The sequence below is a fragment of the Schistocerca nitens genome, chromosome 6, assembly GCF_023898315.1.
Source record: "Schistocerca nitens isolate TAMUIC-IGC-003100 chromosome 6, iqSchNite1.1, whole genome shotgun sequence".
Classification (NCBI taxonomy): Eukaryota; Metazoa; Arthropoda; class Insecta; order Orthoptera; family Acrididae; genus Schistocerca; species Schistocerca nitens.
Genome location: NC_064619.1, coordinates 44,016,758 through 44,030,913, shown reverse-complemented (window position 1 = coordinate 44,030,913; position 14,156 = coordinate 44,016,758). Strand labels below are relative to the sequence as shown.

The following is a 14,156-nucleotide window of genomic DNA, read 5'->3' as shown; positions in this document are numbered from 1 at the left end:
ATAGGTTCTCATCCAGCTGTCATGTGCAGCACAGTGGAGTTGCATAGTATTTAGTATTCTCCTAAGTAGCAGAAGTTCTTTGAGTATTTTCCTCAGCTATCTGATAGGGTTGTTAACTTCTGCCAGCTATGGTTGGAGTTGATTTCATGTACTATGGACCAGCAAGTTGCTGTCTCTGTAGTTTCCCATTGTGTTGCATGAGCTTGTGTGATTGGGTCAGACATGTATTACACATTCAGAAATCGATTTTGGCTCACTCCAGAATGTTCCCATAATGAAGGTTTGTTGGTGATCGGGGTTACATACATTACCTTTCCATAGGAGAACCATGTGATAGGTTATTTATTCGTATTTGTCGGTCTGACGTTTTGCGCCAGTGAGCATGTGTGTTTTTGATTATGTTGGAAATTGGTTCTGGCTCACTTTGTGAGATTTTGAAAGTGCTGTGTGTCTGCTAATGGGGACATTTACATTCTCTGTGCATGCAAAATGTGCAAAAGAACAAGGACCAATAGTTTATTTGTCTGATGCTTTGTACCATCAACTGTGAGTTGAGATACTTGAGTAGTGGAATTGATTACATTCCTGTATCAGTTTCATATCTCAAAGATTCAGTGATGCAGAACAAAATCTGCAGGGAGTTATATGCAGTGCAGTGTGCTCCTGCAAGTGGAAGTGTTTTTGATATGTTTCTCTCAGCTGTCACATGATTTGGTAACTCACATGTGAATTGTGACAATATCAACTTGCATCAGTCATTTTCTATTAGCAGCAGTTTAGTGTTGTTTCCTGCTGTGGACATTGACAAGCTGATCTCAGAGTGGTTCTGTGTCGAGTTTGGTGAGTGCATCTGTTCCCAGTCAGTCACATAACACATCTCACATCTTGGAAAATTTGTTTTGGTTTAAGCGAGTGTTTCCGCAATGATGCATGCTTTGTGATTTGGGTTGCATCTTGATTTATCCTCATTTGCAAACTGAGCAGAAGATAAGTTTCTCATAGTTTGACTGACTGTTGTTTTGTACTACCTTTTGTTTTCAAATCATTGACTTTGTGGAATCTGACCGAAACCTTGTGTCAATCCCCTGTATCTGTGATTGCACGATACGGTTAGTGAGTTTATAGATGGGAGAAAAATTAGTTTTGCACATCAGTCAGAATGAAATGACTGGTAAATCTTGCTTGTATATTGTATGGAATCTTGACCAGCTATAGCTGAATATGGCTGTCATAATGAAGACCAGCTGGGCCACTGCTATTTGAACTGTTACTTGGTTGGGCATGTCCCAGTTTGGGTTGTGGTTTGCAAGAGCCTTATCTAACAGAGCATGAAATTTACCTGGTCATATTTTACTAATTTGTCTTAATCTTGTTGGTTGTCTGTGTACTGTATGAACGCCTACACATCTAAATATGTTGTTGCTATGATCTGCTCAGCTTGCTTTCGTACTCTTGTTGTGTGTTCCGCATTCTCTGTGTATTCAACACGTCTGCCTGTCACTTCTGAGTTGTCGCATTGTGCCTAGCATTTTCTCATTGAGTATTTTGGTGTTCTAATCTTAGTGTCTGTGCTGAAAGCACATCTGCATGTGTATCTTAAGTGGTTGTCTTGTGTTGATTGGTTTCTGGTTTGTGTTAATTACTGTTAACTGGTGCTTCCTCTGTCAGCAGCAAAACTCTACAGCAAGAGCTGTTCTAATTCTAGGAGTGATAAGTAAGTGTAGGGCAGTGATGTGCAGGGCATTTATGTGCATGGCATTTATGAGCATGAAGGCTACTGCCATATGCTTGTGTTCTACTGTCAGTATCGACCAGCCTATGCTTGTCCAGTTATAAAGGAGCTAAGTCCGCAATGTAAAATGAAATTCTGGATTAAGCTACAGCTAATGCCATTTACCATAAGTGGGTTATCACCCAATAGTTGAGTAAATTCATTTGATAAATGGCTACTACCTTACTTTTAAGTGACATGTTGCCATTAAAGTTACTGAAAAGTGAATGAGCACTCTGGGCTAAGTAGCAACTTGGTTGAAGCTTAGTGATCATCTGCCACTGTTTTTACTAATATGTAGCAACCATTATTACTAACCAAGCACATGGTAATGTGTATGTTGTGTAGCTAACTACTCTGGCATGAATGTTTGTCAATCATTAGTTGTTGTTGCCTTCACATTTAATATTTACTAACATCAGGATTTTATTATTTGGAGCCTTTATTTAACTGTGTGCATTTTGCTCAAGTCTTAACTGAATGTTTTTATTTGGTATATGTTTTAAATGTTGTCAGCTACTGGTGCTATTAGCATTTATTTAGAATATGATTGCATATAATAAGCAGGCACACTGGATTCCCTTTTCATTTACAAATTATCAGTTGACAATGTCAGAAGCTGACACACGTCAAGTTACATTTGAAAGCTTTCATTTGAAGTATCTATGGCTATTTGATTACCATTGAAGTGGAAATTAACATAATGGAGAAAGCTGCCTGCAGCTTGCTCGTCTGTAGTGGGTTGTAACTAACATATGACAAATTACATAACTTTTGATATTACCATGCTATAAGTTAAGGTTTACAGCCAGTCATATTTCATTGTTATCTTTCTTTAGCTAAGCTTAAATGAGACAGTGTTGGCCACCCAGTAGTGGTGGATAAAGAGGATGACTTCTCAAATATACAGCACATGAGAGAAAGAAACCAGCTGATGTCACTTTTCTTTCCGCATCCTTTTGCCCTTAACTTGCATTTTTATTTTTATCTATTTTTTATCACCCTGTCCCCTCTTCCCATCACCATATCACATCCTTTTTGTTTTGCATTCACTTTTCTTTTCTTTGCATTCATGCACTGCATTTCTTCATTATTATTTAAATATTTTTTCATACTTGTTATCCTAATCTGGCTTCTGAACTGCATACAACTCAACTCGCTACGAAGAATCTGGAATCTGTACGTGGATCAATAGCCCTCTATTGCTATTCTTTTCCTACACCCTGCATTACTCTTCGTCCAAGCTTTGCAATGACTTTTCTTCTCCTTCACAGCACATGTGCATACACTTTTTCATTCTTCCTCCTTTAAGCAAAAACTGTCACAGCTGATACAAAGATACTCCTCATCCATCACATATGCTTTTTGGACCTAAATTAAATATCTGTATCATACACGCACATTACGATAAAATTACCTTGATACGTTCGTCCTGGGAGCGTGACTGTTGGTCAGGTGCAGCCTGCTGCTTTCCGAGGCGCTTCACTTCATCATCTTTCACTTTCAACTCATGTTCCAAGGTCTCTACTCGTTGCCTTAGAGCTTGTAGTTCTTTTCGCAGTTCTGCTGCAGCATCAGCATTTCCTGTTTGCAAAAATGTATCTTAGTCAACCAAAACTTACTTAGTATCATATCATTACCAAAAAGAACAAATGAATTCCCAATGATACAAAAATTATGTGGTCACCATTAGGAATCAATGCACAATAAAACTAGTCTGCAAAGATTGATGAAAAAATATTTTTGGACAATATTATCAACGACACTAGCTAATAGACTTCCTACACAGATTGTAAGACATTCATTCTGTGCTCTTTCCTGCACAATTTAACAATGTTTATCCTGTTTAATGAAGCAGGAAATAGAACAGACGAAAGACAGAAAAACAAAAAGTGCCATTTTATTTGTGGTGTTGAAAATTTCAAGATTAGAAAATACAGGCACACTGCATAAACAAGTATAAAAAACTGATAAAACTACAGAAGACAACAATTCAACGCATTACAAGTTTGTGCTAAGCCAGTCCTGTAAAGAAGCATTCATATAATTACATTTACAAACTGTTCCTTATACACAATGTTATCTGGTACTTGGAAAAACTGATTCATTTAAGTGAGAATAATCCAGCACGTTCTGGAAGTAGTATCTACAAAAATACTGAAAAGCAGCATAAAAAGGAGAGGAATGAAATCATTATTTAGGAATAAAGTCTGATGTTACCTTGATTCAAACGTGTATATTTTAAAAGACTGTGTAGGTGCTAGACAAAAACTGAAATGTGAAATCATAAATCTAACCAAGCTATTCTATAAATTATTATCAAGATAATTTCTGCTGCTTTCTTTTGTCTGTATCAAGTACTTCTGGAAAAATGATGACCTGCCAGGACGAGCATTAGCAATGGTAAGTTTCAAATGTTTTAGGTGGCAGACTTCTGTTCATTCACCTAAAATAAACTTTAGTGCGGGTATTTTATTTTGGCCTATATAGAAGGTGGTCAGAAACAGTCTGAAAAGCTTGTAAGGGTGTTGCAGGCTACATTGTGCTGAGAAATAATTGTTAAGAAAAAAATTTGATACATTTTGCTGTTTCCAATTTAAATAGTATTGAAGTAGCCAATCAGGCCACTGTGTGTGCACATTTAAGTGGCCCACCAGATACGAAGTATCAGTTATTCTCATAGCATAGACAATAGTGCACGAGACTTTGGCTTGGGTTCTATCATTTACTACTCTCATATGTCTAATTTTTGCATCGTACTCTTGTTCAATTTTAGGAAAGCAAATGATGAACATGTTTGGCAACACCGACTCTGGCAGGCCACTTGAATTTGCATGTGTAACAGCCTATTGGCTAACTTCAATGCTAATTAACCTCTGCAATACCCTTACAAGCTTTTCAGACTGTTTCTGACCATCCCGTATATCATTATTTGCAGATTTCACTTATTACAATATAGTACTGATGGTTAAAGTTGGAAATGATATCAACATGTGATGAAAACTAATCACCACCACAGTATAAACTATATTTATTTTGAAAACTCACACTGAGTACAGTTTACCAAACTGCTGCATCATGAACATATCCGAGTGCTCCCTCATCCAATCTGACGACGAGCTGTTTTTGTGGAATGTCTGTCAGCACAAATTCATCTCTTAAATTTATTTCCACATCTCCCATCAATACAACACATTAATCTGCAATCTGGTATGCCATTATTTAGAGCTGTGACATCTGCTGGAGCATTGCACACATTTGTCACAATGTGAGATTAAGACTTAACAAACTACATAGTTTTGAAATTGCTGCCACCTATCATCCCAAACCTTACAAACATTCCAGCATTTCATAATGAGGAAGGAAAAAAAGTTAAAGTTGTATATAGACAGATCGGCTGATACATAGTTATCTGCAGAGAGACAGAAAGGCTGGCCAATCCGTATGTTCAGGATGTGCTCAGTAAAATAAGGTGCCCATTGTCTATGGCATTATTCATCATATCGCTCGACCCATCCTGCATAGCCCTAATAAAGGGAAATTCATGCACATTTCATAAGGCTGACTGCCTCAATAGGTGAGTGGTCGACACGACGGAATGCCATGCAAAGGGGTCCAGGTTCGATTCCCAGCTGGGTTGGAGATTTCCTCTGCTCAGGGACTGGGTGTTGTCTTCGTCGTCGTCATCATCATCATCATCAGCAGCAGCAGCAGCAGCATCATCATCATAATATCATCCCCACTGATGAGCAAGTAACCGAAGTGGCATCTACAGACTACAGAAAAAAAAATACTTGCACCAGGCAATCCGTCTACCCGACGGGAGGCCCTAGCCACACGACATTTCATTTCATCAGGCTTATGCATATGATCTAGGGATATTCATTACAGGTACCCAATACTTGAACAAGTTAAAGTAAGATTTAAATTGATATCAAAGACCATCAGTTGCAGCAATTAACAGTGACAGAAATGGTAAGAACCGTGTATTATTCAGCAGAATGTTTCTGTGCAGGTGTGTGTGTGTGTGTGTGTGTGTGTGTGTGTGTGTGTGTTAGAGAGAGAGAGAGAGAGAGAGAGAGAGAGAGAGAGAGAGAGAGAGAAGGGGGGAGGGGGCGCCACATGCGCTGTCTTGAGCAGCTTGTTTGGCAGCCCACATCCAATGTAAATATCACAGCTACAAACAGGCTGGACCTAATCAATGGCATCAGTATAGAGACGGGGATTAGTGATCACGATATCACAACAACTAAGATTACAAAAGTCAGTCAAGAACGTTAGGAGAGAGTTTCTGTAACAAAGAGCAGATAAGCAGCTGTCAGCATCTCACTTAAGACAACGAACTGCAAACATTTAGTTAAAGTATGATGGACATAGAGGAATTCCGGGCAAAGGTTGTAGATCATGCTCTTGACACGTATGTCCTTGTCAAGCAGATTAAGGATGGAAAAGACCCACCATGGTTTAGCAACAAAACTTGAAAAATGTTGAGGAAGCAAAGGCTGTTGCACTCTTGGTTCAAAAGAGAATGCACAAATGATGACAGGCAGCAAAGATTACTAGAGATTCATGAATCTGTGAAAAAATCTATGCACAAAGCATACAACAGCTACCTTAGCAAAAGATCTTGCCGAGAAACCGAGAAAATTCATGTCCTATGTAAAACCACTAGGCAGGTCTAAGACTTCCATCCAGTCACTCATTGTCCGGTCTGGCACGGCAGTTGAAGACAGAAAAATGATAGCCGACGTTTTAAATTCCATGTGTTTAAGAAATCATTCTTGAAGAAGAATTGTATGAATATACCATTGTTTGACCATCACAGAGACTCACATACGGACGACAGTAATAAGCATCCCTGGCATAGACAAACAGCTGAAATAGTTGAAAACAAGTAAATTTCCAGGTCTAGGCGGAATTCCAAATCAATTTTACAAGGAATACTCTACAGCGCTGACCCCTTACTTAGGTTGCATTTATCAAGAGTTTCTCATCCAGCACAAAGTCCCAAGTGAGTGGTAAAACAGTGCAGGTAACTCCTGTGTATGAGGAGGATACAAGAATGGACCCACAAAATTACAGACCAATATCCTTGCCATTAGTGTGCTGCAGAATTCTAGAACATATTCTGAGTTTGAATATAATACATTTCCTAGAGACTTAAAAGCACGTGTCTACGAATCATCACAGTTTTAGAAAGCATCAGTCATGTGAAATTGAGCTTTCTACTTCTCACATGATAAACGTGAACTATGGATGAAGGACAATAAGCAGATTCCATATTCCTAGATTTCCAAAATGGATCTGACATGGTACCCTGGGTGCAGACTGTTAATGAAGGTATGAGCATATTGAATAGGTTCCCAGATAAGCAAGTGGTTCAAAGACTTCTTACGTAATACAGTCCAGTACATTGTCCTCAACAGCCAGTGTTCATGAGCGACAAGGATACTGTCGGGAGTGTTCCAGGAAAGCGTGATAGGACAGCTATTATTTTCTATATACGTAAATCATCTGAAGGACAGAGTGGGCAGCAATATGTGATTGTTAGATAATGATGCTGTCGTGTATGGGAAGGTGTTGAAGATGAGTGACTACAGGTTGACACAAGATAATTCGGGCAAAATTTCTAGTTGGTGTGATGAATGGCAGCTGCCTCTAAATGTAAAAAAATGAAAGTTAATGTGGATGAGTAGGAAAAACAAACGCATAATATTGGGATACAGCATTAGTAGTGTCCTGCTTGACACAGTCATGTCATTTAAATATCTAGACATAACACTACATAGAGATATGAAATTGAACGAGCATTTGAGGAAGATGAATGGTCAACTCTGATTTACTGGGAGAATTTTAGCAAAGTGTGGTTCATCTGTGGAGGTGACGGCATGTAGGTTGTTAGTGCGACCTATTCTTAAGTACTGCTCTGTACCACATCAGATTAAAGGAGGACACCAAAGCAATTCAGAGGCGAGCTGCTACATTTCTTACAGGTAGGTTTCAGCAATATGCAAGTGTTACAGAAATGCTTCAGGAACTCAAATGGAAATGCTTGGAGGGAAAGCAATGTTCCTTTTCAAGAGACACTATTGAGCAAAATTTAGTGAACCGGCATTTGAAGCTGACTGCAGGATGATCCTACTGCTGCCAACATACATTTCACATAAAGACCACAACGATAAGATATGAGAAATTGGAGCTCATTTGGAGGCATATAGACAGTCGTTTTTCCCTTGTTCTATTTGTGAGTGGACAGGAAAGGAAGTGACTAGTAGTGGTGTAGGGTTCCCTGCACCACACACCGTACATGGCTTGCAGACTATGTACTTAGATGTAGATGTGTTGCTTGAAGAAAGGATTCATCTAGTAAGCAAAAGATCTTTTCAGTCTTGTTTGTGTGTTTGTTGACACCTTGATATTCAGTAAGTTTTACCTTTGCTCCTAAATTATTTACATTCTGTCAGAACTTTCTCTACATAGGTTAATGAGCATATTTTTACTGTAAAAATATTGCCCAATGAACTGTGACAAGCTATAATACGTGATGTCTCCTTGCCACTATGGCGTGGACAATTATTTAGAGGTGCATATACTGAACACTACTACTGATCGTAGAGGGGAGGACATTGATACAAATAACTTTGCTGAAAAATAAAGTGGAATTGCCAAAATGTCAAACACAGTACCTCACCAGTATTTCTGATGACATTGACCACAATCCACAGCTAAATAAAATGCACTAAAGTTTTTTGGGTGGTGATATAGCCAGCCAATGGATTATGTCATACCTAACCAAAAGAAGGCAGAAAGTTAAACTCTGTAAATCAATCAATATAGTCTGGGGGCGTAATTCTGACAGGAGAGAAATCACATATGGAGGTCCCCCAAGGCTCAATTTAAGGTCCTCTACTGTCCCTCACATATATAAATGATCTTCTGTCTAATATACAACAGGCAGAATTAAGACACAATGGAATTAAAGATATTAGCTGCCAGTGGGTATTGATTTATATTAATGGTGAAAGTTGAAATATTTGTGTCAGACCATGATTCGAACTCGAGTTTCCTGCTTACTAGGCACATTTGCTGATAACTACGTCATCCACATATACTGGTCACCACAACTGCGTGGACTACCCAAGTATGGATCCCAACAGGCCCAAATTAGTCACTTCTACTGACATTGTGCCACTTCTTATTAGCCTCATTACTTAAGGCATCTCACTGATTCCCATAAAAGTTCAAGCTTGACATGCATTTACACTGAAGGGATCATTGCCTTAGTTATATATGGGGTGTCTGGTTTTTCAGATATGTCCAAAAGGACAGACACCTTTTTGATCTTGCAGTGCATACGCCTATTAAGCAGGAGACACTGGTTTGAATCCTGGTCTGGCACAAATTTTCAACTTTCTTCATTGATATAAATTAATGCCTACTGGCAACTAATGTCTTTAATTCCTTTGTGTCTTTATTCATAGTGGCTGCAGGATCAAAATGGTGTGTTCGAAAGAACAAACTAGAATTAGTTCTTTTTACAGATGACACTAGTATTGTAATCAAGTCAAACATATGTACAGAAACAGCAGAAATAGTAAACACTGTTCTTGAAAGCATCATTGACTGGTTTTCTGGGAATTGTCTCACCTTCAATTTTAAAAAGATACAAAATATTCAGTTCTGCTCATCTAGAGGAACTAAACCAATGATAAGTGTAATACACGAAGAGGAAATAAAAAATTGGGTGGATGCTTCAAAATTCTTAGGTGTCCATATTGATGAGATTTTAAACAGGAATAAGCACATTTTGGAACACCTAAAACAATTTAGTTCAGTCACATTTGCACTTATAATCACTGCAAATCTTGTGGAGACACAAATCAGTAAACTGACATATGTTGCATACTTTTATTCAATAATGTCATATGGAATAATGTTCTGGGGTAACCTATCTTTAAGAAATAAAATCTTCATTGTTCAAAAATGTGCCATAAGAGTATATGTGGTGCACGCCCATGAACATCTTGTAGACATTTGTTCAAGGAGTTGGGCATTCTGACTATTTCTTAAGAGAATATTTATTCCCCTATGAAGTTTGTTATAAGTAGTTCAATATATCTCAAGAGGAACAATGATGTACATAATTACAATACCAGAAGGAAAAATGGCATTCATCACTCCACATTACAGTTGTCTTTAGCACAAATGGGGAGCACAATCCTGCAACTAAAATTTTTGATAACAAACAAAATAAAATCAAGGAAGAGAGCATTTGCTTGGAATCAGACACAGAATCTGATATTCTATTCAGTGATATTGAGCATGGAATCAAGAATTTGAAAAAACAACCAAGTCCCAGATGTGACTGTGATGGGAAAGAAAGGCATGTGTGCTTTATATTTAATATGTAATATGGTGTAGAAAACTGGTGAGTGGCATAAACACTGGATTACATCTGTTCTAATTCCTCTTCACAAGAAAGGGTCAGTTAGAGACTGCTCCAATTATTAAAGTATTGCATTAATATCACAGAACAGCAAAGTCCTCCTGCATATAATGAATCAAAATCTAAAGAAATGCCTGCAGGCTCAGATTTTTGCAGAACAAACAGATTTTGTGATAGGTACAGGTACTCTATAGAGGCAATCATGAATCTGAGGCAGATGATTGAAAAATTTCATTGATTTCTGTGTCCCTACCTTCATGTGCCCCCTACATTATAAAAAATGTCTCGAACTGTGTCAAGTGGGACAAGTTAGGCATGTCCTCAGTGAGTTTTGGGTTCCAAAACACCAAGTATCATTACTAAAACTATTTATCATGCTCAAATTACAACCATGAATATGGACAGTGAATATGTGTTGTTCTTCAATGTGACAAATAGAGTAAGACGAAGTTGTAATCTGTCATCTCAACTCTATAACATCCATGCAAGGTATATCATCCAGAGCATAATGGATGGCTGGGATAGTGGAATTTCAAATGGCAGTAGAAAAAATCAACAATCTACACTTTGATGATGATACTACCCTAACTGCAGGAAGTGTCACAGAACTTAGTGATCTGTTCTATAAAGTGAAAACTATTAGCTTCAATTTCAGTCTAAAGACAAATTAATGACCACTAATAGACAATGTTTAGCTCAGATACAATCCATAAGATGCTTAAAGGATCTGGAGCTAATGAATGAGTGTGTACATCTAAGATCCCTGACGATGCATGAAAACTTTGATAAAGAAATAAAATGATAAATCATCCTTGGCTGAGTCACAGTGATTAACTCATTAAGATCAGGTAGAACTGAGCAATATCCAAAGCAATGAAGTTGCGGTTAAGGGGCTCATTGGTATCCCCCTACAGCTGCAAGACCAGGACCATGAAAGCTAGTGATAAGAGCTGAATTGACGCCTTCAAGATGTGGTTTTGGAGGAAGATGTAATGCATTCCATGAAGCAGCAATGCTTTCATTGTAGAAGAATTTAACATCACAAGAAGTTTATCTTCTCGTGATAGTCAAAGTTACTTTTAGTTGTTTGTGCATGTTTTGAGAAGAGATGAATGTAATTTAGAAAAGATCATCCTGCAAGGCAAAACTGAAGACAAGAGACCACAAGGAAGAGCAGCAAGTAGACAACTAGATTAGGCACAGCAGGTTACCTGTCAACCTCTTCACATTACATAAAGAAGAGATGAAGATGACTGTGGATGAAGATTCAGTTACTTAAGAAATAAATGGAGAAATGAGGTCATGACACTCAGTAATCCGTAAAGCAACTAATGATGATGACATCGGATGCACTCTAAAATTAGATGGAGGAGGCCTCGACCTGGTCAAGTGCACTGCTCCGTAAACACACTGGATGTTCAAGATCATAGAAAACAACCCAGCCAGCATAACAGCCTTATTCAACAAACATATACCACAACCCGCAACAGCATCAATAGACCACACCAATGTTCCACCCACACTCAGCTACATCTAACAATACTCTATCAGAAGAGCTACATAGCCAGAAGTGGCCTCAACTGCAGAGAAAAAGACTACAAAAATACCATTGAGTCAAAGTTTCCTCCGTACCAGTCGAAAATCTTATGGGGAAATGAACCTGTGTGGTTCTTGCCACCAGGAGTTCACACTACATGGTACAAGGTTGTAAACATGACAATACCAGTGAAAACCTGACAGGCATACACATAGTCCAGACGGACACCTGCAACATATGCAGTGAACTAGACAGTATGGAGCAAAAGATTTTGTGTTGAATAGTCAACATTGTTTGGCAAACTAGTAAACAAATACTCAGCCTGATCAACAGAAGTATGATGAACAATTTTAACACAACAGCTATCACGGCACCAGATTTTAATGCATTCTCTGCACAGCCACCGAGTGGATAGGAGTCCATACAGCACATGCCGTCTTCCTGCTGCCACAAACTGAAAAATTGCAACTTCTAACTTACCTGTGGGACCAACATGAAAAATAAGAAAACACCAAGATAAAAGAAACCTTTATGAACTTCCTAATGATAGCACTAGGCATAGTCTTCAAAACTGTTGTTATGAATGTCAGCAACCATGCTGGCCAAAAAACTATTAAACAACAACAAAAAACTTACAAGCTTCCATAAACTTCAAGACACAGCAACAAAGCACATGAAGACCTGCAAAGAAAGCTGCAGTAACCAGATGAATGAGGCACATTTTACACATAGTCAACTTCCCAGGAACATGCAACCACAGTAAACTTCCAACTGACAATTATCGCCAATGGAGGAGGATCCTGAATATGGAGATTTGAAGACCTCTCACGAATGAAATTAAGCTCCAGGTTGAAATACCAAGAATGTAAGGATAAAACAGATTGTTATCTACCGTAAGGATGACATGTTAAGTAGCAGACAACTAAAAGACACTTACACACTAGCTTTCGGCCATAGCCTCTATCAGAAAAAGAAAAAACACACAGACATTCATTCACACAAACAAGCACATCACACGCACAAGTGACTGTCATCTCTGACAGCCCCAGTCTGAGCTGCCAGAAATGGTCGTCGTATGCATGAGGTGTGCTTGCTTGTGTGAACGAATGTGTGCGTGTTTCTTTTTCTGATGAAGGCTATGGCCAAAAGCTAGTGTGTAAGTGTCTTTTAGTTGTGTCATAAGTAGCAATTTATCTTTTCCTTGTGTTGTTAAAATCAATTTTTTTAGTTAATTACTGATTTGTGTATTTACTTTTGTTTCTTTCTTTCAATATTCATCATAGGTGATTACTGTATCAACATGTCCAAGCATTTCCATTGCACACATTTAAAATGTTGAATTAACTATGTAAAGTTCATACTGTAACAATAAAAAATAATTTTGAAAGAAAGTGATGCCCACAGTAACATAATAAAAGTATTCTTGCATTTCTGGAAAAGGTCCCTTCTTCATGTTGAAGACAGAAACTGATTGGTGGAGGTGCGGGGGATAAGGAGTGTTGGCAGTGGGGGAGAGAGGGTCAGGTCACTCAAAACAACAGCATAGAGGGGAGGAAGGGAGGGGTGTGAAGGTCTTTGACTTGGAGTTGTGTTGTGCTTCATGGAGATAAAGGAAAGGTCAGCTTTTATCTCTCTGCAGCTTTAATGGTCATGTCATAATAAGGAAGATTGACAAATCATTGTCTCTACATGTGAAAGCAAAAGTGATGTGTTTGTCCATTCTACAACTGATGAGCATTCCCACCCTCTTTTTTCCACTGCCAGCCATCCTCTCTTTTTCCTTGTCAGTCCCTACTGCCAGAAGTCAGATCCCTAGAGCCAACAACAAAGACAGGTAGCAGTAATGTGATGTAACTGTTAAACTCACTTTTCATAACATGTGAGACTGTTTTTAAGTCATTACAGTTTTTAAATACAGCCACTCTGACAAAAAAATTAGCAATCAGTCCATTTTCTGCATCTATTGGCTACCCATACATACCATAATGGAAGGATTCATCTGTATGTACTTATGTTTGTTCTTATTTTATGCCTCAGTTAATTAAAATTTCCACCAAGAATGGAATACAAGTAGTGATTAGTTTTCTGTGCACAAAAGTAATGAAAGTGGTCACAATTAATCACAACTTAGTGAAGTTTCATGAGAGAATATTATGAGCAATGGAGTGATAAAAAATTTAGTTAGAGAATTTAAAGCGGGCATTACTAATAACATTCATCATGAAGTATGAAATGGACAACCATGTGAAGACTCAGTTTGGGAACTTTATGTGGATTTTTTTTTGTGTCAGTATAACACAGCAAATCCAGAGACATATCATGGCATCTTAATTAAGCTGTACAGACCATTTCAAAAAAATGAGTGTGGTAAGTTCAGTAAAGGAATTTTTTTTGCTTCCTGG

At 38.2% G+C, this 14,156-nt stretch overlaps 2 protein-coding genes across 6 annotated transcripts in view; both read right to left on the bottom strand.

Annotated features, from left to right (window-relative positions):
- Nucleotides 1-14,156, bottom strand: part of LOC126263671 (homer protein homolog 2) — a 334,081-nt gene that overhangs the window by 25,358 nt on the left and 294,567 nt on the right. For all 5 annotated transcript variants that reach the window (XM_049960782.1, XM_049960784.1, XM_049960786.1 and 2 more), the window contains exon 8: nt 3,189-3,355. In XM_049960782.1, the coding sequence (XP_049816739.1) occupies nt 3,189-3,355 (167 nt within the window). The remainder of the gene's footprint in view (nt 1-3,188; nt 3,356-14,156) is intronic.
- Nucleotides 1-14,156, bottom strand: part of LOC126263669 (peroxisomal multifunctional enzyme type 2) — a 533,675-nt gene that overhangs the window by 419,064 nt on the left and 100,455 nt on the right. The window lies entirely within an intron of this gene.